General features: G+C 39.8%; 1 protein-coding gene across 7 annotated transcripts in view; it reads left to right on the top strand.

Moving 5' to 3' along the window:
* Positions 1-25,896, top strand: part of LOC140733634 (intersectin-2-like) — a 216,579-nt gene that overhangs the window by 18,501 nt on the left and 172,182 nt on the right. For 6 of the 7 annotated variants that reach the window (XM_073057231.1, XM_073057229.1, XM_073057233.1 and 3 more), the window contains exon 2: positions 21,623-21,686. In XM_073057231.1, the coding sequence (XP_072913332.1) occupies positions 21,650-21,686 (37 nt within the window). In that variant the 5' untranslated portion in view covers positions 21,623-21,649. Of the gene's footprint in view, positions 1-3,583; positions 4,007-21,622; positions 21,687-25,896 lie in introns of all 7 variants that reach the window. The other variant, XM_073057228.1, reaches the window with a different exon arrangement.

Genomic DNA, 25,896 nt, shown 5'->3' with positions numbered 1-25,896 from the left:
CTGTAGGCCATCGACTTTGAGGTTTGACGTGTTATACATTCAGGGATACTCTTCTACACGCCACTGTTGTAATGCATGGTTATTTGAGTTGCTGTTGCCTTCCTGTATGCTTGAACCAGTCTGGCCATTCTTCTCTAACCTCTCTTATTAACAAGGCATTTGCCCACAAGGCTGCTACTCATTGGATGTGTTTTGTTTGTCATTCTCTGTAAACTAGAGACTGTTCTGGATGAAAACCCCAGGAGATCAGCAGTTTCGGAGATACTCAAACGGCCCCATCTGGCACCAAAGACCATTCCACAGTCAAAGTCACTTAGATCACATTTCTTCCCCATTTTGATATTTGGTCTGAACAACAATGGCCCCCATAGGTTTTGCTAATTAGTATTTGCATTAACGGGCAGATGTACAGATCTACTGGATAAGGTAGCCACAGTGTGAATGTTCTGTAACACGGAATAATCACTCCAGTCTGATTGGTGCTGATGCCATGATTGCTGCTTTTGTTACCTTCATGCTTAAACATTCCAGAACTTTGGGTCTTTTTGCATCTTTACTCATCTCAAAGCATGAACTCCTTTTGAGCAAATGTCAATATGGAAGTTTCTGATTTATTGATAGTTTGTTCTGCCATAGGTTGTTGGGGGGATCTCCTCAAAACTGGCAAGAGGTTAGTACCTGATGAATGTTTCACTTTTATTAAGTTAATGATTAAAATTTTATTAAATTTAGGAAATCTTAAATATATACAGAAAATGCTAGAAATATTCAAAGGGTCAGGCAGCAAATGAAGATAAATAAGAAAATTTGATTTTTGTGCTTAAATTCCTGTCTGAAGGATTTCCCCAACCTTGTAGGGGCTTGGTATGGATGTCTGCAGCCTATCTTGGTTACAATTCTAATTGAACAGTGGTTGGACCTCTGGTGGTGCCATAAGGGAGTATCGTTCCTAAAATGCTCTTGCCAGCTAAATTTTAATTGTTTTGAGTATCTCCGAATGGCAGAGACTGAATTACCTTCACAGGTCTTGAGAGCTGTCAAAGCAGAAGAGGTTTAGTTGGCTGGTAGAATCAGAAATTTTTCAAAACAACTTCCGTTCTGAGACTGAAACAGATTTTTAAAACTGACAACCATTTTTTATAAACTTGATTTAGCTAATCAGACTTTCCTTTTCCTTCTAAGACCCCAGTACCTTAGTACCATCTGCAAGGCACAAGTCAGGAGTATGATGGAATTTTGTCCGTTTGTCTGGACAAGTGCAGCACCAACAACTCAAACCTCAATGTCGTCCACAACAAAGTGGCTGCCTGGTGCACATTCTAGCAATCATCCTAAATGTTAATTTTCTTCACTCCTGGCGCACTGACTGCACTGTGCTATCTACAAAATGCACTGTAGTTACACGTTGATCTCCACCATTATGAAGTCAAGAGGCAACATATGTATAGAAATGCCAGCAGCTTCAAGTTGCACAACATCTGCACTTGGCAATGTATCCCTGGTGCTCTTCACTGTTGGGTTTAATTCCAGGACTCCTTCCCTAATAGCACTGTGGAGTATCTTTACTTGAAGAATTGCGGCACCTCATCAGTACCTTCTCAAGGGCAGTTACGGATGTATAAATGATGCTGGCTTTGCCAGTGACACAGACCCTAAAAATGAAGCAGAAATAAAATTCCCTGCACACTTGACATTTGGGCTGGGACATCTGGTTACTAAAATGTAAGGGCCAGTATTTGCTGTTAGTGGCAGGCCATTTGTCTTCACCACTGAGATTCTTGGTAAGTACGTGCTTTCTGTGTATCCTTTGTTATAAATTATCTTGCTGAAGCTGTTCCAATATTAAAAAGCATGACCTTGCACAATGTAATACTGCCACGTGGAGTGAGCACAGGTGCAGAACAACCTCCACGCAGGAAGCAACATGAGAAAATCTTTCATAGCCAGTAAGGGCAATTCCCAGCTGAGCTGGCTAATAAATTCATCAAAAACTTTGTGTTTTTAGTGTTCAAAAACATTGAAAAATATATAAATAAAGACATAACAATCAAAAATAACTTGAAAGCATTTAAGCAATTAAAATAAAATGAACCTAATTAATTAACATATATAAACCTTAGTTCACACCATCATCTCTTGTGGGCATTTCTCTTCACTGAAATGAATGGTTTTCACGTTTTAACCCAAGTTCAGGTCCTGATGAAGGGTCTGGGCCTGAAAAATCCACTTTTCCACAGATGCTGTTGGGTTTACTGAGTTCCTCCAGCAGTTGGTGTGGGTGGGTTGCTTCAGGAATGGTATTTTTGCACAGGATTTACTAATATGTTACACTTAAACAGAATGCGCTTTTATATTGTCTGCCCGATGGGAGACCGGAGAAACAAAGCACTGGAAATTTAACAGCAGAGTTGGAGCAACAATAGAACTTTGATTGGTAAATTTGGTGTTTTAAATTGGTTTGTCATTGTCACATACAGAGATACAGTAGGAAACTTTTGTCTTTCTTGGCATCCATACAGATCATTTCATCACATCAGTGTGACAGTGCAAGGCAAAAGCAAAAACAGAATCGGAATATAATGTTACAGTTGCAGTGAAGGCAGACAAGGTGTGAGGCCGTAGCGAGATAGAATGTGTGGCAAGAGTCTATCTTATACTAGGGACCATTATATAGCTTCATGACAGTGGGATAGAAACTGTCTTTGAGCTTGGTTGAAATTGCTTTCAGGCTTTTGTATTGTCAGCCCAGTGGGAGTGCGGAGAGAGAATGAACTGGATGGTAGAAGTTTTTGATCATGTTGACTGCTTTACCAAGACAGTAAGGAATGGTGCCAGAATCCATGGAGGGGAGGCTGGTTTTCATGCCATGCTGAACTATGTCCACAATTCTCTGCAGTTTTGTTGTGGTTGTGGGCAGAGCTGTTGTCGTACTGAGAGACATCTGAATAGGATGCTTTCTGTGGTGTATCTATGAAAATTGCTGTGGATCAAAGGGGGCATGGCGAAGTTCTTCAGCTTCCTGAGGAAGTCGAGATGCTGGTGAGGTTTCTTAACTGTGGTATCTATGTGATTGGATCGGGATGGGCTACTGGTGATGTTTGCTCTTTGGAACTTGCAGCTCTCGACCTTTCCAACCACAACATCATTGATGTAAACAGGAATATGTGCACCAACACCGCCCTCCCCCCACCCAAAGACAATGAACAACATTGTTTTTTGTTTTGCTGACATTGAGGGAAAGGTTTTTATCATGATGCCATGCCATTTGGCCCTCCCTCTTCTTTCTATTCAGACTCATCATCATTTGAGATTTAGGCCACTGCAGTGGTGTCATCTGCAAACTTGTAGAAATGGAGCTGGAGCAGGACTGGGCCAAACAGTTGTGGATGTATAGGGTTATGCATTGTTGATGTAATGCCGTGCCACAACTGGGAATAGGAGACTGTATTCTTTTCACATTTCATGCTGACTCATGCTGTTGTGCAGCATCTTAATTGCTTGGTAGGTTTGCACAAAGCATGGAGACTAACCCTCTGTTTAACCGAAATTGTACATACGATGCATTTTTGTGTTTCTCAATCAGGAGCCACTGTATCAAAATCTGTTGGTTGTCCATTTCCGATGATGATGTAATCTGTGCGGGAGGAGTTTTATAGTGAAAAAGCCATTGCACTGGAGCAATTCTACTTTCTAGGCCTCAAAAATCTTGCTTCAATGGTACAAAAAATCATCACGACTGGAGACTTCCTCGGCTGCAGTGGAAAGCCATGACGCCATCTGTGCTCTGTCATACTGTCTGTTCTCCACAAAGTGTCGCAACGCCGCCTTCTTGACTGTTGGATCTTGTAGTTGATCTCATCCGGCCTGTCCGCTGGAACTGGCTTCGCATGCTGGTGTAGACACATCCCGATCTCACTGGGGTTTGGAGGTTCCCAGCCACCCTCACCTGGATTGATGATCTGCATGCAACAGTAGCCACATTGCTTCGACAGACTGGCTAATCCAGGTACCAGAATCAGGTTTAATATTACCAGCAGCTATTGTGAAATTTGTTATTGTTGTGGCAGCAGTACATTGAAATACATAATAAAAACTGTGAATTACAGTAAGTGTGTGTGTATATATTCATAATATTTATATTTATTTTTTAAATAGTTAAATAAGTAGTGCAAAAGTAGAAATTTAAAAATCAGTGAGGTCAATGTCTGTTCAGAAATCTGATGGCAGAGAGGAAGAAACCGTTCCTGAATCGTTGAGTATGTGCCTTCAGGCTCCTGTTGAGGGTTTCTTGATTTTGTTGGTTACACCTTCATTTTTTTTAGGATTTTCAGTCAAAGTATGGGATTTGGATTAGGATCAGAATTAGGACATGTGGCCTTTTGAGTCTACTGCACCAATCCATCATAGCTGATTTATTATCCTTCTCAACTCCTTTCTCCTACCTTTCCCTGTAACCTTTGACGGCCTGACTAATCAATAATCGATCAACCTCTGCCTTAAACCCCATGATTTAGTCACCACAGTTGTGTGTGGCAATGAATTCCACAGATTCACCACCCTCTAGCTAAAGGAATTCTTCCTCCCCTCTGTTCTAAAGGAATATCCTGGTGTTCTCAGGCTGTACCTTCTGGCCCCAGACCCCAGACTCCCCCACAATAGAAAACATCCTCTCCATGTCTACTGTAATTAGGCCTTTCTATATTCAATAGGTTTCAGTGAGATATCCCCTCATTCTTCTGAAGTCCATTGAGTATAGGCCCAGAGCCATCAAACAGTCCTTGAATGTTAACTCTTTCATTCAAGGGATAATTCTTGTGAGCTTTTTCTAATGCCGGCACAACTTTTATTAGCTAAGGGGCCCAAACTGCTCGCAATACTCCATCAAATGGAGATCTCCTGCGTGTATATTTCAGCTGGACTGTGGGAAAGAATTGGTGCACAAGAGGCATTTGAGATCACGTGGAAATCAAATCTATTCTTCTTGAATTGCTGTTGATATTTGGAAATTAATAAAATAAATAAAGCACAAGTGTGCCTGAGGGACAGCATTTCATTTCAGATTTCCAGGACACTTTTCTTTCTATAACTTCATATGATTCTGCTTTTGTCTTCGATCTTCTCTGTCCTGATCTTTTGTTTCTTCACTTGTTACATTAGCATCCTCTATCCCTTTGTATCTTAATCTAGTTTTGTTTAGTCTCCTCTTTAATTGATCCCCTCATTGACCTCTTTTATTCAGTATTTATTTTCTCTGTCCTTTGTGTCTTAAAAGTTTATAGGGACATTCAGCTTTTTAGGTTGTGATGTAGCATAGCACACAAATAAGCTCTCGCTCTCTCTGGAGATGTCTACTGAGCTGAGTGTTTAACATATTTTCTGTTTTTATTATTGTTATAGTGAGTACAGAAACATTTGAACACGGTGCTTCAGTATTTGTCTGTATCAGGTGGCACACAAGCAGTGAAAATTGTTCACCCAGTCTGCTCGTGGTAATTGATATTCTCTTTTCTAATTAGTAATTTTTTAAAACTTTTCTAATATTCACTTCTCTTTTTGTTGTGTAGCGTAATACACAACACGTGAAGTTGTTTAATTTCAAAACGATTAGTTTAACCCTGGCTATTCAAAGCTGCTTCAGTTCCAAATGTATTATACTCTTGCATTTTCTCATTTGTGCTTTACTCTGCAGTTTTTGCTCACTTCATTTGATTTGGCTTTGACTACCATACACTTGTAAATTTCCTTTGCTTTATTTTTTGTATGTCAGATCCATCCCATTACCAGTTGAAATTTTCTGCTTTTCAACCAGATTGGTATTTGGTCTATTTCATTTACTTGAAGTTAATTTGATTGCATATATAGTGGCATTCACTTTGCAATAAATCTTATTTACAAAATTACATTTAATTAAAGAATTGAATGCAATATTGTTAAGGTATTTTCTCCTAGTCTGTTTCCCATCATTAGTTTTTTTTTGCAGTGCTTAAGTACAAATATGATTGATGTATTGCTTGAACTTATTTCAGACAGAAAACATAATCTGTGTTGGATGGTATGTTTGAGCTATTAGAATAATTTCGTGTAAGTTTATTTATAATTGATTGATAAACTGTTAGTCTGATTTAAGTGTTCCTTCATCAGAAAAAAAAGTGTGCCTTTTTTAAGATTATTTTGTGAATTTGGAATTTTTCTGTTCGATTAAATTACAGACTAGTCTTTAGAGGTAGCAATTATAATTTGCACAGTGCTAAGTCAAGAGAGAAAGGTAATATTTTTATTTGTATCATTTAAAATATTTAGTATATATCAAATTTGAAAGCAAAATATATTATTAAACAATTTCTTATAACTGGGAATGTTCATCAGTTTTACTTTACGCCAGATTGAGATTGCAAATGCTTCTGTGTCTGCTTGTTTGCAAAGCATCATGGTTCTTGCTTTGAAAGTAAAGTTGATTTCCTCTCAGGAAATTTCTCTAATGTGTTTTCACAACCCTATAATGTAATCGGCTCAGTTGTGTTAATTGACTTGGGTTAGTATTGGTATTTGATATTTCGCACTTTTTTGAAGTAATGTCATGTTGTGGCTACGGAAAAGATATATGTATATCCTGCCCAATACACAGCAAAGAACTTGAAATGTTTGTAAGTCGATCTGGCAGAAACTTATCAAATACTTAGAGGGTGCAGTATGATGGATGAGGGGTATGTTTTCTCTGGCTCAAAATCAGTCTTATATAGGTGCAGGTCATTTGGAATTCAATTAAGATTTTTTTCCACATGGAGGATGGTGAATTTTTACAATTCTCAGACCTAAGGAGACTGGATCATTAATTGCATTAAAAACAAATTGACAACTGTTGCAACACCAATGGATTCAAAGGATATGATTATACAGCAGAATAATGGCATTAGAGTCGAGAATCGTCCAAGATCTAGCTGAATGTTGGAACAGGCGACAGGAACCCCTAGACCAGTTTTTCCCAGCCTTTCTCAGTATAATGTAAAGACATGTCAACCATAGGCTAACATGAGAAAAATGATTCTGCTTTAAATTGTTACTTGTTTTCAAACCTAGTTTACACAATCCCTCTGTGCTGTACAGCAACTGTGATATCAATGTGATCCTTGAGCTTGGTGGTTTTTGACAAGAGTTGAAAGTTGTGACACCAAAAACCTTAAGCTTCCAGGTGTAACAATGTCCAAGCCTTTTCTGTTTTTTGTGAGTATGTGGTTCACTGCACTGAAGCCTCTTTCATCAAGGTAGGAGGCTGGAAATGCAATGAAGAGCATTTTTGCTTCTTCATCATTTACTGGCTGAGATATTTGGCTGTGAGATGTTGATGATGAATTACACAATGGATTACAAACAGAATTCAAATTTCTTTTTTCATAAATGCCACTAAACTAGCCTGGTGACCTGTTATGTATGATGCTCCATCTGTTGCACAAGAAATGATGTTCCTGATTGAAATACATTTATCCTCAATATCCATTTTGAGCTCATCGTAACTCGTTCCATGTCGCAAGACAAGGGGAATTGTTGGGCACCCTAGCATCCCTGATAATGTCAGTTTGGAAAGGTCCGATGAGATTGCTGAGTTTCAGACACGTGACAAAAAGTGCTCATTGCCTGCAGAGCTATGGTTCTTCATATGTTCTACTAATTTTTTTTTTTGAAGTGCCTGCTCTATTATCAGCTGGCCAGGTCTTGTGCCTCAAGTTAGGGTGCCACTTACTGCCCCCCCCCCCCCCCCCCGATAGCTTCTGTTTCCCCTTAGGACACATAACTGCCCCTGTTGGGAGTCATCGGACTAAGCCTTCTTGAACAACTTTCCATGTTGGACCTTGTCAGATGCCTCGCTAAAGTCCATGTAGACAACATCCAATGCCTTGACTTCATTCATTTTCTTGGCAACTTCCTCAAAAAAAATACTCTTTTAATTTGGTTAGACAGGATCTATCACACACAAAGCCATGCTGACTATCTCTAATCAGTCCTGTCCATCCAAATACTCATATATCTAGTCCCTCAGAATACATTCCAATAACATTCCCACTACTAATATCAAGTGCACTGGCCTTTTTTTTGATTACTTTCAGAACCTTTCTTAAACAGAGGAGCAATATTGGATGTCCTCCGGTGCCTCATCTGTCACTAAGGATGATTTAAATATCTTTGATAGTGCCCCAACCATTTCAGCACACTTGCCTCCCACAGTATCTGAGGAAACACCTTGTCAGGCCATGAGGATTAATCCACCCTAATTTGCCTCAAACAGCAAACAGCTCTTCCCCTGTAATCTGTATCGTGTCCGTGACTTGCTGCTGCTTTGTCTCACCTCTGGGGACTCTGTCTCCCCAGTAGATACAGATGTAAAGTATCCTTTTAAGATCTCCCTCCAACTCTTTTGGCTCCACGCATAGATTACCAATTTTGTCTCTTGCAATCTCTTTGCTTTTAAGATATTTGTAGAATCCCTCAGGATTCTTCTTCATCTTGTTTGCTCAGACAACTCATGCCCGCCTTTTAGTCCCTGCTGGGAATCACTGCCCTAGACGATATTCCTCAAAACAGTTCAGCATAGGAATAGGCCCTTCTGTCCATTATGTCATGAAAAAACTAACTCAACTAACGATGAATAATTAAACAAATCCTTTCTGCCTGCACATGGTCTATATCTCTCCATTCTTTGCATATTTTAGTGCCTATCCAAGAGCCTCTTAAATGCCTCTCTAGCAACCCCTGGCAGCACATTTCCAGCATCCACCACCTTGAGTATATCAAAAAAACTTGCCCCCATATCTCCTTTGAATTTTCTTGTCTCACTTTGAATGCGTGCTCTCAAATGTTAGACACTTAGATCCTGGGAGAAAGAGAACTACAATCATTCAAGTTGAATAAAAAGTTCTATTAAGGGGCTGTCTTTTGATGGGTCCTCAGGTGGCTGTCAAGGCCAGTCGAAGATCAACATGTTCTAGTGCAGTGTGGACATGAGTAGGTGCTGGCTGTGTTTAGTGGTTGGGTCTTTTGGTTGTTCAATCTGTCACTCCACAGCTGGCGCTTATTCCCTGTGGCACTGAGATGGGTGCTCTCACGTAGCACAGCTCCCTCTTGAACAGATTTCCTCCACATGCATCTACCAAGTGCAATGTCTTCCCAGTGTTTAGATGCAATGTTGAATTTCTTCAGACTGATTTTGAAATCCTTGAAGCGTTTCCTTTGCCCACCAGGGGTTTGCTGGCCTTCCTTCAACTGGGAGTAAAGGATCCGTTTGGAGAGACTTGAGTTAGACATCCGAAGATGTGACCTCTCAACCAAGTCTGATAAAGCATCAGAGTTGGTATCGCTTTATCATGGCGATGCCTCTCAACATTTTATGAATTTCTGTTAGGTTTTCCCTCAGTCCTCACATCTCCAACAGTTCCAGAATCCCATCAAAGATGGAAAAACAAACATAAAAGACATAAAAGAACTGAAATATATGGTCAAAATGCTGGTGGAACACAGCATTTTATGTGTGTTGTTTGAATTTCCAGTATCTGCAGATTTCCTCATGTTTGATCTTGAAATATATGGTCTTGTGATCTATCCAGAAGATGTTGACTGAAGGACCATTGTACACAACCACCATCATTGCATTGTATGATGAATCTTCATGGAGACATGACATAGTTTTTAATTAGAAAATAAATTCAGAAAATGGAATACAATACGGAAGGAGAGTGTATAGGGTGGGGAGTGGTGTGGTTGATGGAAGTTCTAGGAATGGACGGTCAGCATGACACCTGGAAACATGCTACAAGGCTATGAGCAACACAGTTGTGGAAATTAAATGGACTGAGTCCTGGTGTAAAATTGATTTCTTATCACTGTGCTGGTTGAAGATTTGAAATAGGCTTTGCACTGCACTGAAGCACTGTCCTCACAGAGTCCTCAGCCTTGTCAAGGACCTCTCCTTCTGTCCCACAACCTCTTTGAACCCTGCCATCAGGCAGAAGGTACCACAGTATAAGAACAAGGACTGTTTTGTTGGGTAATAGCTTCTTCCTCCAGGCTGTGAGGCATCTGAACACACGGTTTGCATTATTCATATCAGTGCAAATAGCAGTAGTATTACTGATGTATATTTAACTCCATGTCGTATATGCACTTTATGTCAACTTCTACATCTACAGAATACCTTTACTTGTTAATATTCTATGTGTTGTATATGATATATATACTGTGTTTTGCCTTTGGTCCCTAAAGAACGTTGATTCTCTTGAGCTGGGAATGTTAGTATGACAGTAGATAGATAGATAGATACTTTATTCATCCCCAAGGGGAAATTCAACATTTTTTCCAATGTCCCATACACTTGTTGTAGCAAAACTAATTACATACAATGCTTAACTCAGTAAAAATATGATATGCATCTAAATCACTCTCTCAAAAAGCATTAATAATAGCTTTTAAAAAGTTCTTAAGTAGTTTACTTAAATACATTAAATACAATCAACCCCGGCACTTTAACATATCTTACTCCTGGCGGTTGAATTGTAAAGCCTAATGGCATTGGGGAGTATTGACCTCTTCATCCTGTCTGAGGAGCATTGCATCGATAGCAACCTGTCGCTGAAACTGCTTCTCTGTCTCTGGATGGTGCTATGTAGAGGATGTTCAGGGTTTTCCATAATTGACCGTAGCCTACTCAGCGCCCTTCGCTCAGCTACCGATGTTATACTTTCCAGTACTTTGCCCACAACAGAGCCCGCCTTCCTTACCAGCTTATTAAGACGTGAGGCGTCCCTCTTCTTAATGCTGCCTCCCCAACACGCCACCACAAAGAAGAGGGCGCTCTCCACAACTGACCTATAGAACATCTTCAGCATCTCACTACAGACATTGAATGACGCCAACCTTCTAAGGAAGTACAGTCGACTCTGTGCCTTCCTGCACAAGGCATCTGTGTTGGCAGTCCAGTCTAGCTTCTCGTCTAACTGTACTCCCAGATACTTGTAGGTCTTAACCTGCTCCACACATTCTCCATTAATGATCACTGGCTCCATATGAGGCTCCATATGAACTCCATTTGAGTTTGAACTTGAACTTAATTATCTTAATTTGCTTATTTTATATGTAGTTAAAATGAAGCAAAATAGTGCCAAATGGTGTAGTAATTTTGAATTGAATTGGTGCCCAACTCTTATAATGTCGTGCTTCAATAGTAACCAAACCAGTTATACCCTTTTGGATCCATTTTGCTGAACAGCTTTGGTGATAATAAATGTTCTGGTGCTCATTGCTCATCAAAGCATTACTCATTGAAGACATCTCAGCATTACTGGTGTTCCAAAGTACTCACTTAAAAACTTGCTTTTGGTAATTAGCAAAACATGTTTATGGGAGGGGTCAATTATACTCCATGTTAAGATCTTTATACCACATTTCTGTTTATCTAAGTGAATCTTACAGTCAATCTTAGACTTAAGGCACCTCTATGTAATGAGTTAGCTGATCTCAGCCTGAGTTAATAAACCACCTAGATTACAGTTAGTCATCATATAAATTGGGTTTCCTCCTGCCCTGTCTAACTCTTACCAAGGACTTGGCCTCTTTCCATAGCTCAGCCATTATTTCTACAAATTCTAATGTGTTTAAAATCCAAGCAGTAAGTCTCTTGGCAACAGGTTTATGATTTATTTGTTCACTTATGATTTTCCATCTTGATATTATGTAGGGTAATGGATCTTGAACCATCAATGGTATTATTATCAAAAAAAAAAGAGAAAGGAAAATCAAAACGGAGCAAAAAACAATTTGCTAGAGGAAAACAACATCTGTGGAAGGAACAGGATTGTCAATGTATCAGGCTGTGACCCTGCACCAGCCCTGATACAGGGTCACAATGCAAAACATTCACTGTATTCTTGGCTGTACAGATGGTGAATTAGTACCGGGTAAATTGGTGTATTATTGTCACGTATACTGAGGTACAATGGAAAGCTTGTTTTGTGTGCTATCCATAGATATCATACAGGTACATTGAGGTTGCACGATGGAAAAACAGTGACAGTATGCAGAATGAAGTGTTTCAGTCACAGAAAATGTGCAGTTCACGCAACAGTAAGGTGCAAGGCTGTAAGTTAGGTCAGGAGACCATCTCATCATACCAGGGGAATGTTCAGTATTCTTACAACAGCAGATAGAAGCTAATGGTAGGTACTTCCAGGCTTTTGTATCTGCTTTCCAATGGGAGTTGGCAGAAGAAAGAATGTTGAAAGTGTGAGAAGATCTTGATTCTGTTGGCTGTTTTACTTATGCAGCGAGAAATGTATACAGAGTCCCTGGAAGAGAAACTAGTTTTCATCATGTACTGAGCTTTGTCCAGCAGTTTCTTGCAGTCTTGGCAGCACAGTTGCAACATCAGGCGGTGATGCATCCAGATAAAGTAATTCCTACAGTGCATCTATAAAAATTAGTGAGGGTGAAAGGAGATGTTCCATATTTCTTTAGCCCTCTGAGGTTGCTGTTGAGCGGTTTGGCCATGATGGCAGTGTGGTTGGATCAGCTTAGGCTAGTGGTGATGTTCACTCCTGGGAATTTGAAGCTCTCAACCCTCTCTACCTCTGCATTATTGATGTAACCAGGAACATGTACACTGCTCCCCTTTCCTGAAGTCAATGACCAGCTGTTTTGTTTTTATTGTCATTGAGGGAAATGGTGACATTGTTATGAAAACAGAAAGGCTCCCTATGTCCTTCCTGTACACCAACCCATTACAGCCCACTACAGCAGTATCATCTGCAAACTTGAAGATGGAGTTAGAGTAGAACCTAGCAATGCACTCATGTGCATACGGGGAATTAAGTAGGGAGCTGAGGACACAGAGTTGTGAGGCAACATGTTTGAGGACAATCATGGTGGAGATATTGCTGCCTATCCTTACTGATTGTGGTCTGTCGATCAGAAAGTCAAGGATCCATTTGGAAAGGAAGGTGCAGACGCCTAGGCTAAGGAGTTTGGATATGAACTTGCTTGGAATTATGGTGTTGAAGTTGGAACTGTAGTCAATAAATAGTGGTGTGATGCAAGTGTCCTTACTATCCAGATGCTCCAGAAATGAGTGTATGGCCTGGGAGATAGAACCATAGAACATTACAGCACAGAAACAGGCCTTTTGGCCCTTCTTGGCTGTGCTGAACCATTTTTTTGCCTAGTCCCACTGACCTGCACCTGGGCCATATCCCTCCAAACCCCTTTCATCCATATACCTGTCCAAGTTTTTCTTAAATGTCAAAAGTGAGCCCACATTCATCACTTCATCTGGCAGCTCATTCCACACTCCCACCACTCTCTGCGTGAAGAAGCCCCCCCCCCCCATGCTTCCTGTAAACTTTTCCCCCTTCACCTTTAACCCATGACTTCTGTTTTTTTTCTCCCCTAGCCTCAGTGGAAAAAGCCTGCTTGCATTCACTCTATCTATACCCATCATAATTTTATACACCTCTATTAAATCACCCCTCATTCTCCTACACTCCAAGGAATAAAGTCCTAACCTATTCAACCTTTCTCTGTAACTCAGTTTCTCAAGTCCCGGCAACATCCTTGTAAACCTTCTCTGCACTCTTTCCACCTTATTAATATCCTTCCTGTAATTAGGTGACTAAAACTGCACACAATACTCTAAATTCAGTCTCACCAATATCTTATACAACCTCACCATTACATTCCAAATCTTAAACTCAATACTTTGATTTATAAAGGCCAATGTACCAAAAGCTCTCTTTACGACCCTATCTACTTATGACGCCACTTTTAGGGAATTATGTATCTGTACTGCCAGATCCCTCTGTTCTACTGCACTCCTCAGTGTCCTACCATTTACCATGTATGTTCTACCTTGGTTTGACCTTCTGAAGTGCAATACCTCACACTTGTCGGCATTAAACTCCATCTGCCATTTTTCTGCCCATTCCTCCAACTGGTCCAAATCCATCTGCAAGCTTTGAAAACCTTCTTCACTGTCCACTACACCTCCAATCTTTGCATCATCAGCAAACTTGTTGATCCAATTTGCCACATTATCATCCAGATCATTGATATAGATAACATAACAATGGACCCAGCACTGATCCCTGTGGCACACCACTAGTCACATGTCACAAGCCTCCACTCAGAGTAGCAATTCTCTGGCTTCTTCTATTGAGTCAATGTCTAATCCAATTTACTACCTCTCCATGTATACCTAGTGACTGAATCTTCCTAGCTAACCTCCCATGCGGGACCTTGTCAAAAGCCGTACTGAACTCCATGTATACAACATCCACTGCCTTCCCTTCATCCACTTTCCTGATAACTTCCTCCAAAAACTCTAATAGATTGGTTAAGCATGACCTACCACGCACAAAGCCATGCTGACTTTTTCTAACAAGTCCCTGTCTATCCAAATACTTGCAGATCCTATCTCTTAGTATTCCTTCCAATAATTTACCTACTACTGATGTCAAACTTACCGGCCTATAATTTCCCGGCTTACTTTTTGAGCCATTTTTAAACAACGGAACTACATGAGCTATCCTCCAATCCTCTGGCACCTGACCCATGGATATCGACATTTTAAATATTTCTGCCACGGCCCCTGCAATTTCAACACTAGTCTCCTTCAAGGTCCGAGGGAATACCCTGTCAGGTCCTGGGGATTTATCTACTCTGATTTGCCTCAAGACAGCAAGCACCTCCTCCTCTTTAATCTGTATAAGTTCCATGACCTCTCTACTTGTTTGCCTTGTTTCCATAGACTCCATTCCAATTTCCTTAGTAAATACAGATGCAAAAAACCCATTTAATATCGCTCCCATTTCTTTTAGTTCCATACATAGCCAACCACTCTGATCTTCAAGAGGACCAATTTATCCTTTACTATCCTTTTGCTCTTAACATACCTGTAGAAACTCTTGGGATTATCCTTCATCCTGACTCCCAATGCAACCTCATGTCTTTTAGCTTTCCTGATTTCTTTCTTAAGTATTTTCTTACTCTTTTTATACTCCTCAATCATCTTATTTCCTCCCTGTTGCCTATACATTTTATACATCTCTCTCTTCTTCTTTATCAGAGTTCCAATATCCCTCGAGAATCAAGGTTCCTTATTCTTATTCATTTTGCCTTTAACCCTGACAGGAACATACAAACTCTGCACTCTCAGAATTTCTCCTTTGAAGGCCTCCCACTTACCAATGACAACCTTGCCAGAGAACAACCTGTCCCAATCTATGCTTTTTGGATCCTTTCTCATTTCTTCAAATTTGGCCTTTTTCCAGTTTAGAACTTCAACCCGAGGACCAGATCTATCTTTATCCATGATCAAGTTGAAACTAATAACGTTATGATCACTGGAACCAAAGTGTTCCCCTACACATACTTCCATCACCTGCCCTAACTCATTTCCTAATAGGAGATCTAATATTGCATCCTCCCTAGTTGGTACATCTATATATTGATTTAGAAAACTTTCCTGAACACATTTCACAAACTCTAACCCATCTAGACCTTTAACAGTATGGGAGTCCCAATCAATGTGTGGAAAATTAAAATCCCCTACAATCACAACTTTCTGTCTCCTGCAGTTGTCTGTTATCTCTCTGCAGATTTGCTCCTCCAATTCTCGCTGACTATTGGGTGGTCTATAATACAACCCTATTAATGTGGTCATACCTTTCCTGTTTCTCAGCTCCACCCATATGGCCTCAGTAGACAAGCCCTCTAATCTTTTCTGCCGAAGCACTGCTGTAATATTTTCCCTGACTAACAAAGCCACCCCCCCACCCTTCATCTCTCTGCCTCTATCACGTCTGAAGCATCAGAACCCTGGAATATTGAGCTGCCAGTCCTGCCCCTCCCGTAGCAAAGTTTCAGTAATGGCTATGATGTCATAATACCACGTGTCAATCCAGGCCCTCAGCTCTCTGCCTTTCCCACAATACTCCTCGCATTGAAATATACACACCTCAGAAGATTATTACCACCACACACAACCTTACTATTTGTGACTTTGCATGAACTACTAACATCATTTATTTTAACCCCGTTCCACTATCTACTCTGGCACTCTGGTTCCCATCCCCCTGCAAAGCTAGTTTAAACCCTTCCCAATAACACTAGCAAACCTCCCTGCTAGTATATTGGTCCCCTTGTAGTTTGGGTGTAACCCGTCTCTCTTGTACAGGTCCCACCTGCCCCAGAAGAGGTCCCAATGATCTAGATGGTGTCCACTGTGGGCTTATTTTAGCGGTAGGCAAATTGCAGTGGGTTGAGGCTACTCGGGAGGTTGGAGTTGATGTGTACTTTGACTAGCCAGCCTGTTGAAGCACTTCATTGATGGTGGATATTTCAGCCACCAGAGGTAGTGATTGCGGCACGCAACATTAATTTTCTTTGCTGAGAACGTCAGAGTGAAATAGGGGAGGTTAAAAATATCTGCAAATACCCCCACCAGCTGATTTGCATGGGATTTTAGGACATTGCTGGGGACTTAATCCGGGCCAGATGCTTTCCTTGGGATCACTTTAAGGAAGCTAGATCTGGCTTTGGTGACTAGGTACACATGCATTGGAGGTTGCCTGGGCAGTGGTGTCACTCCGCTCCCTTTTTGTTCAAAACAAAGAATCGAGTCACGCCTGAGGACGTATTCATAAGGCGACACTTCAAGAAGCCAACATCCATCATTAAGGTCCTCATCATCTGGGATATGTCCCCTTCTCATTGGTACCTTCAAGAAGGAGGTACTAGGGCCCAAAGACATACACTATCAGATTTCTGAACGGTCCATGAACACTTCTTTTGCACTATTATTTATTTTTCTACTAATGCATTGGATTTTTTATGCCTTTTATAATATGCCTGCCATGAAATAACAAATTTCACGGCATACACCACTGATAATAAACCCAATTCTGATTCTCATGTGCAAAGAATGTGTTAAGCTCTTGGGGAAGGGTTGTGCTGTTGTCAGTGATGCTGCCCCATTTGGTTTTGCTGCTTGACTGAGTGAGTTGCCATAGCTGTTTTTTTTCTACATTTCAGCAAGATGATTGATTTACTTGGTGCTTATCATGACCTTTGAGTCTGTCAGTCAGTCCTTCATGCATTTTAAAAGTTTTATACTCTGTTTGTTCCACCAGTGCCACCCTGCTTGTTTTCTTGAATTCCTGCCTTTGCAAATATTTTTCCGCTTCGCCAGTATCACATGGAAGATACAAATTCTGTATTCAGTATCCCATTCCTCATTGTTGAACCCTCTATGACTATCTTAAATGCCCTATTTTCTGTTTCTTCTTGTGATTGAACTTAAGCAGTGCTTCATTGCCTAGATATAGTGGCACAGTAAAAATACAGGACATATGCAGTAACATAAACTTTAGTCTCAACAAGCTGTTATAATCTGTTAATTGAATCTGTAATTAAAAAGCCAGCAACCGTTACATTAAAACTAGGATTGTAAATCTGAATGAAGGGTCTTGACCTGAAACATCGACTGTCTATTCCCCCTATCTCTCTCTCTGATCTGCTGAGTTTCTCCAGCCTTTTGTTCCAGATTCCAGTATCAGTAGTCTCTTGTGTCTCTTCTGCTGTAAAAATACAGTTGGTTCACTCATTTCCTTTTCAGAAGGAAACATAAAGTTCAACATAGATTTATTATCAAAGTACATGCATGTCACCATACAGTATATTATCCTTAGACATGTTCTTTTAAAAAAAAATTTTTTATTGAATTTTCAAATAGGTTACAGAAAGAAAAAAAAATTCATGTTCCTGAGACTCATGTTCTTGTGGGCATTCATAGTAAATAAAAAGCAACACAATAGAATCAATGAAAAACCAGATACGACAGAGACGGATAAACAGCCAGTGTGCAAAAGAAAACAAACTGTACAAATACAAAAGAAAACAAATAATAATAAATATGCAATACATATTGAGAGCATGAATTATACAGTCCTTAAAAGTGAGTCTGGGGTTTACTGGGGTGGCATGGCTTGAAGGTCCTACTCCACTTTTATATCGCTCAATAAATAAACTGTATATTTCAATCCCATGGTGTCTGTCTATATCCATATTTATTAATGCCCATGTGTCTCTACACATTACGAGAACAATACTTTGCACCTGTCATCAATCTGTCCTTTTATTCACCTGTTTGCGTTTACAATTTTCATCTCTGCTTGTCATGTTCTCTACAACTGGATAACATTCTACCTGCTGAAATTCAGATGATCAAATTTAAGGAGCACTGCAAAAAGGAATTACTTGAAAGAGCTTTACCATAATAATCTTACTTGTTTATAAAGCACCTTGCATGTAGTATTTCACTTAAGGTACATCTCAGATGTTTTTGTTGTTTATAGGTAATCCATGGTTTTGATGTTGTTTGATGTACAAATGTTTGTATTCACCACATAATATTCTAACAGAAAGTTGCTATGTCATTAAGTTCATTGATTCTGTAACAGCACATAGACTCTTGCTGCATAATCTGCCAATTTAGGCCTTTTCAGGTTTATGTGCAGTTGTCTTGTAAAGCTGCCATTGAATCCGATTCCCTCCATCCTTTCAAGTAAGATGTTACAGATTTTAACATTCCTTTGAAATAATATTATTATTTATGTCCTTGCCAACTAGTTGAAAACTTCCAACACTGTTTTGGTCACCTACCTACAAGAAAGATGTAAATAAGTTTGAAAGAGTACAGAGAAAATATACAAGGATGTTGCCGAGTCTGGAGGACCTGAGTTGTAAGGAAAGATTGAGCAGGTTAGAACTTTCTTCCTCTGAACGTAGGAGATTGAGAGGAGATTTGATAGAGGTATGCAAAATTATGAGGGGTATAGTTAAGGTAAATGAGGGCTTTTTGCATTGAGGCCGGGTGGGACTACAACAAGAAGTCATAGGTTAAGGGTAAAAGGTGAAAAGTGTAAGGGGAACATGAAGGGAAACTTAGTCATTCGGAGGGTCGTCAGAGTGTGGAATGAGCTGCCAGCATAAATGGTCCATGGGCGCTCGATTTCAACGTTTAAGAAAAGTTTGATAGGTGCCTGGATAGTAAGGGTTTGGATGCAGGTCAATGGGAGTAGGCACTTAAAATGGTTTGGCAGAGACTGGATGGGCTGAAGGGCCTGTTTCTGTGCTGTGCTCTTCTATTACTGTTGCCACAGGAAGTATTTTCTCCATGTGTTATCAGATGCCTCATGCTGCTTTCAGTCTCCTTTTTGATGTTTCCTTTGTCTGACCTTATTCATCCTGGATTTCAAACAAGTAACCCTTGTGGCTTGAAATCTTTCCCATCATTCAGTACCCAGAGTTGTGCATGAAACTCCAGCTGTGGGGTTCCATTCTGTTGTATTCAATGCTTTGGTTTGTAAAGTGTAGTATTCCATGTTCCTTCAAAACCATCTTATCAAGCTTCCATGTATATATAACATTGAACAGACATTATGCTCTTTTTGTTCAAAGTAAAACTATACATGTCATCTTTCCTCTGTGCTCTTGGTGAGAATTGGGAATTTGGAATTTGGATAAGTCACTGTATTTTCAGCATTGCTAATTAACATTATTAATAAGACTTATACTAAAGTCAGAAGTCTAGGTCTTTTGAGATGTGTTTTATCTTCTGAACTTGTTTCATTCAACTGTCTTAAGCAGATTGCTTTGCTGGCTCAAGTTAATTTCCAGCTATCGACAATTCATTAAGTCTTGTGTGTTTTCACATGCGCACTGCTGAATGTAGAGTGAGGTCTGAGACTTGCTTGAGTGATGGTTGAACCTCATCTACCACAGCATTCTGTCTGTCACTGAACCCTACATGGAGTTCAATTTGGCTGAGATTCCCCAACCTTTAAGATGGAAAATCAACATTGAACCTGAAACCTCACTGACTTCCTGCTGATCAGGAAGCAAAGAGAAGATATTTTCTTTTACTAACTTTAATTACTGAATTTTTTCAGTCTTAATTTTGTAGTTCCTTTGAATGTCACTCAGCAGCTTCTTGCACTGGGTGTAAGTCATGAAATAGAAAGGTGATTATTCGTATTTTAGGAGGTTACTCATGAAACAGGTGCAGGGGATGTGTTCCTTCTAAGGAAGTAAAGAACTGGCAGCATTGTTGCCACAAGTAAAGGTTTCTAAGCTCACGTTGATTTTTAATGGAGTTATAGAGACATATCGTGTAGAACAAGGCCTTTCCTTGTCCATGCTGACTGTCACCTGTCCATTGCTATACTTCTCAGATTTCACCTGTCATCTGCACACCAGGAGTGATCTCTAGTGGCCAATTAACCCGATTTGGGACATGGGGGGAAACGGGATCACCCAGAGGAAATCCCCAATCTTACAGGGGGAATGTACAGACTGAACACACAACACATCGTGGGTCAGGATTGAGCTATGAGGCTCCCCTGCATTATTTTGTTCAGAGATTACTAGTACAAAAAGTGAGAAGATGCCCAAGTTGTTTGTAGTTTTGAGATTTCCTGTGAGAACGATTAGTTAATGTTCATGATGCAAACAGCTGTTGAGGTACACCATAAGTAGACCATTTTGTTGCAGGAAATTGGTTAAGAATAATGATAACTCTGCCTTACTTAATTTAACACATAAGGTAAATGACCTTACATCTAATCAAATTGTAATGCAAGAATTCTTAACAATTCAAAAATCACTGTTTGAGTGGTGGAAGCAGAATCAATCTGTACCTTCTAAAGGGAATTGGTTAGAAACTAAATAATGTTCAAGGCTTTGGGGAAGGAACTGCAAAGAAAGACTGACAGGGCTGCTTCATAAAGATCTGGTTTGACTTGACAGGCAAATGGCCACTTTTGCTTTAGAAATCCTATATTTTGGGTTTTCAAATTGATGAAGTGAAAAGAATTGAAGATGTCTGTTATTTCAATTGTAGTGCCATATTAAGAATTGTTAGCCTGGGAACTAATGCAAGAATTAGTTCACATCATAGTAGCAGGGTGTGTTACTGTAAAGTAATACACCCCATACCTTTTTCCTCTGAGTGAGTTGCAGTGACATTTGGGCAGAATCTGGGTCTCCAGTTAATACTTCGGTTACAGAATTGATTTTTACTGTCAAGATAAGCTCTGTACACCAAGCAATTTCCAAATTTCCTTGGGAAAATTACACAAGGCAAAGAGCTTAAAAGGAGAGGACTATTGAATTTTTTTAGTGTTTTACTTAAAATATAAAATCCGATGTCTGCAAGAATTAGAGCTTGTGTATTGTTAGGATTTTTCTTTCAGTCATGTTAACATTTTTATGACTGAAAAATCTATTTGAGACTGTAGGAGATAACAGGTGGGAAAAGCAAATGGAAAAGTAATTCATAGAGATATATGTATGTTTCATATTTTTGCTCATTTTCAGCTATAATACCAAATACTATTTGTTCCACCAGTCATGTGAACATTTTATCTGTATGTGCCATGAATTCAGTTTGATTAGCCAAGACCTGGAACCATACCATATTCATTATCGCAAGTGTGCATTAAAGAAAAATTACATTCTCCCCGCCCTGCAAGACAAGAAGCTGTGGTCATTTCTGATACATAATTAATAGGCATTTCTCTTTTTGCAGATGGCCAGTAGCTAGCAAGACGTGGTCATGACCATGATGGCTCAGTTTCCTACGGCCATAAATGGTAAGCATTTTATTCTTTACTTTCCTTGCAGTGTGATTTCAAGTGGATATAAATGTTTGCTCTCTGGTTTTCCTTAAGAAATTCAATATAATGATGCATGGAAGATTGATATCAGATACCTTACATTTTAAGTGAAGTTTAAACTACGTGACCCTAAAAATGCTTGAACAGCTTGCAAGCTAAATAAGACTCCATAAAATATGGCCTGTACTTTTACATCAAAAGTTGTTCCAACAAGTTTTGAATAATATATCTGTATTCAAGGTCACGTGATTCTGTGACCTTTTTTGCTGTGTATGCACTGTACTGCCACACAATTAATTACATCCTGATTTGTTAAAGGAAGGTATTATTTTGCTTTGCTACCTGGTCACAATTTATCTTCTATAGCTGTTGCTCACATGTACAAACACCCAAGTATTAAGATTGGGCAGTTGGTTCATTGCATAAGACTTATTGTAAAACACCTATTCTGATCTGCTGTACATATTTTCTGTAAATTTGTTCTACTTTTGTAATGCAATACTGTACTTCTTGTGATTAAAATAGTTTAGTATTTGTTTCTTGATATTCCTTGAAGACGCAGTGCGATGAAGAATTTGCTGTTTGCAGAACTGTATGTATTTACCTGTATTCTGGCAACACAATGATCTGCTTGTTGTGCTTGTGTTCTGATTTTTAAAGTGTAGGGTCTAATCTACCTTTTTGGAATGTAATTTTTAAATATATGAATTAAAGGTTTGCCAATATGATTTCCATCAACTACTCTGTTCTGCATTTTAAAATGCTCGTTTATTATGTTGTGTTAATTGTAGGTCTTTGATTTTGCAATCAAATCTATTGTCTGGGTCTGTTATGTTTTTTAAAAATTGCCATGGTACCCCTTGCAAAGTAACACTTTAGTTTAACAAGACTTGCCTTTTGTGACAAAATGGCAAGGAGTATCTGTCTTCACTGGGATGTGGGAAGTGGTTTGTATTTCCTTGGGACCCACCGTAAACGTTCATTGTTGGACAGCGCTGTTGCACAGTGGGGTCAGGAATTGGAAAAACATTTGCAGATATACGTTTAATTATTTACTCGATTAACTGAGTTGTCAATGATTTAGACTTTTGCGTCCTAATCCTTACAAAGCAATAATCTGCATAATTCAGATCAACTAATAAATTTGGGGTCAGCTTAATTCTCGGATGTGTCAGTTGACCCTGATCTCTTCTCTTGTGTAAAGTTTCTTGGAGATAAGATGTAGCATTGACTCAAAAAAGACTTTAAAAATGGCTAAATGATGAAGCAGCCTGATTACTCCAAGATTAGATCTGTTGTGAATGCATGGGTTGGGATCATGGCTTGCATACTACCAGAAAAAAACATAATGAAAATAAATACTAGCTAGCAGCTAATTCTGAGAAGAATGCTCAACTACTTCTCCCATTTGAAGGAAACAAAAGCTCCATTGTAATTGGGGAAATAAAAATCCATTCCTCTAGATCCCTGCATTTCTCTTGGAGTTGTTGCATGATGAATGCTTCTCCACAATGCTTCTGAATGAACAGTATCCATACTGCGTTTTGGAGAACAAGTCTTCAACTGCTGGTAGTGGATGGTTCAGGAAGATCCAGATGATGACCCGCCCTCTGGTATGTATGGCATCCGTTAGTCTCGCGAGACCATGGATCTGCGCCTGTAAAGTCTTCTCCAGGGCGCAGGCCTGGGCAAGGTTGTATAGAAGACCGGCTGTTGCCCATGCAGCAAGTCTCCTCTCTCTGCGCCACCGATCTTGTCCAAGGGAAGGGCAAGGGCCGATACAGCTTGGCACCAGTGTCATCGCAGGAGTTGCCAGAACGAGGTTGAAGACAATGTTGGACAGCCTTAGGGACTCCTGAAGCCTTTCCCATGAGTGGGTATGGCTGCAAGGCAGCAGAGGTTTGAAATCAAAGTTTTCCCTCTCTTAGATGGACTGCTTTCCGAGGCTGATGAGCTCCATCTACCCGATCCTCCCTCTGGTAGACAACAGGGAATCTCATCTGTAGTTATTGCAGTTGTTTGTTTTCTTCCTTGAAGATAGTCACAATTTGTGACTGAAGTTCCTTAATACAATGCATCAGTACCTTCAGTGCACCAGTACAGTCTTTGGTCTTCTGAGGAAAAGGATGTTTGAGGACCACAATCTCAAATCCAGCATCAAATTCAAAGTATACAAGGCTTGAGTAAACCCTGTCTTCCTGTGTGGTCCTGAGATTTTGACTTTTACAGCAGGCAGCTCAAAATATTGGTGAGGTACCAAAACATTGAGCAATCAGATACGTTAGTGGAATGAACTAACCAGCATCTATTTCATTTCCCAAGCCAATGCTCCAGCAATGATGCCCTAATTGTTCTCCATTGAGAAATCCATCTTGTTTGCTTTCCTGACAACATACTGAAAATGTATATTTTTAGAGCTCTCCCTATTAAGAGATGATCATGTAGGTAGAGGAAAAGCTTCAAGGATGTTCTGAAATCTTCTTGGGAGATGAAAATGTCATACTGACGGACTCCTGGGAATTCTAGACACCAAATTGAAGAATGCATGGCCCTGATACCTTAAGTTTATGCATAGAGAAGCCCAGAGTAAATGGTAGAAGGAACACACCTCTCCTAAACTACCCATCCTATCAATTGTCTCCTGTCCCACATGTGGCAGAACATGTAGGTCCCACATTGGTTTTGCAAGCCATCACTCGTAACCCAAAGTTGCAGTAGAAGCAAGTGATTCTGAATACAAAAAGGAATTGCCTAAAAAGGCATAAGTGACTCTGACATTAAAGGAGGCAAAAGCAGGTCTCCTCTGCCATCCCTACGTTTGAATGGAGGAATCTGATAATAATGTGGTGGTTGAATATTTTTTGGATAATTTTTACTGTCAATTATTGACTTTTGAGTTACAAGCTACTCATATAGATGAGATCTCCTTCCTTGTGTTCTTGAGTATTTATGCTTTCTCTGAGGTGTAAGGCATTATTGAGGAAGTGGAATAGACTGACATCGCAATTGCAAGGACATTGGATTGGAAACTTAGCTAAAGGTTGAAAACAAACATTGAGTTTACATGTACTTGATCCTGACCTAAGACAGTAGTTCAGGAGATGTTCAGAGTTATAACAAGGACATGTGGTTAATGATGGATGCGATAATGAATGGCTTCAGTCTTACCAGCTTTAGCTGAAAAAAATAGCAAATGCAGTTTAGCCTCACCAAGCTAGTGAAGAGGTAGAATTATTTTCTGGTCCATCCCTAAATGCTTAACTAGATCTCAAAAAGATGCGCTATTATAAAGTTGTGTGAAATGTAGACTCACTCATTCACATTCTGACATTCTGCCACTGGTCTTCCCTACTACCACGATGTGACCGCACTCGGGTTAGAGGAGCAACTTCTCATATTCCACCTTGGTAGACTCCAACCTGTTGGTATGATTTTTCAAACTTCTGTTAATTTCTCCCCCTCCCTCCATCTCTCTTTTGCCATTTCCCTTTCTGATTACTTCTCTTCACCTATCCATCACCTCCCTCTGGTTCCCTACCTCCTTTATTCCGTGGTCCACTGTCCTCTCCTATTAGATTCATCCTTCAGCCCTTTTACCTTTCCACCTAACTCCTCCTAGTTTCTTACTTCATCTCCTTTCCCCATCCATCCACTTTTCCCTCAGCTGGTCTCATCTATCACTAGCCAGTTTATACTTCTCCTCCTCCCACCACCTTATTCTGACTTCAGTCCCTTTTCTTCTCAGTCGTGATGAAGTCTCACCCCAAAACATTGTTTATTCCCCTCCATAGATGCTCAAAACTTCAAAGTAAAATTTATTATCAGAGGTCATACACGTCACCTCATACAACCGTGAGATTCTTTTTTTCCTACAGGCATACCTAGCAAATCTATAAAACAGTAACTAAACAGGATCAATTAACAACAATCTGTACAAATGCAAATATAAATAAATAGCAATAAATAACAAGTACCAAATAACAAGATGAAGAAAACTTAAAGTGAGACCATCAGTTGTAGAAACACCAGAAATAGAATGAGTGAAGTTACCCCTTTTGTTCAAGAGCCTGATGGTTGAGAGGTATTAACTGTTCTTGAACCTCCTAGTGGAAGTCTTGAGACACTTGTACCTTTTACCTGATGGCAGCAGCTAGGAAAGAGCATGGCTAGGTGGTGAGGATCTTTG

Source organism: Hemitrygon akajei, chromosome 9 (assembly GCF_048418815.1).
Source record: "Hemitrygon akajei chromosome 9, sHemAka1.3, whole genome shotgun sequence".
NCBI classification, from domain to species: domain Eukaryota; kingdom Metazoa; phylum Chordata; class Chondrichthyes; order Myliobatiformes; family Dasyatidae; genus Hemitrygon; species Hemitrygon akajei.
The sequence above is the reverse complement of the archived record's forward strand: the minus strand, read 5'-3'. Positions and strand labels throughout refer to the sequence as shown.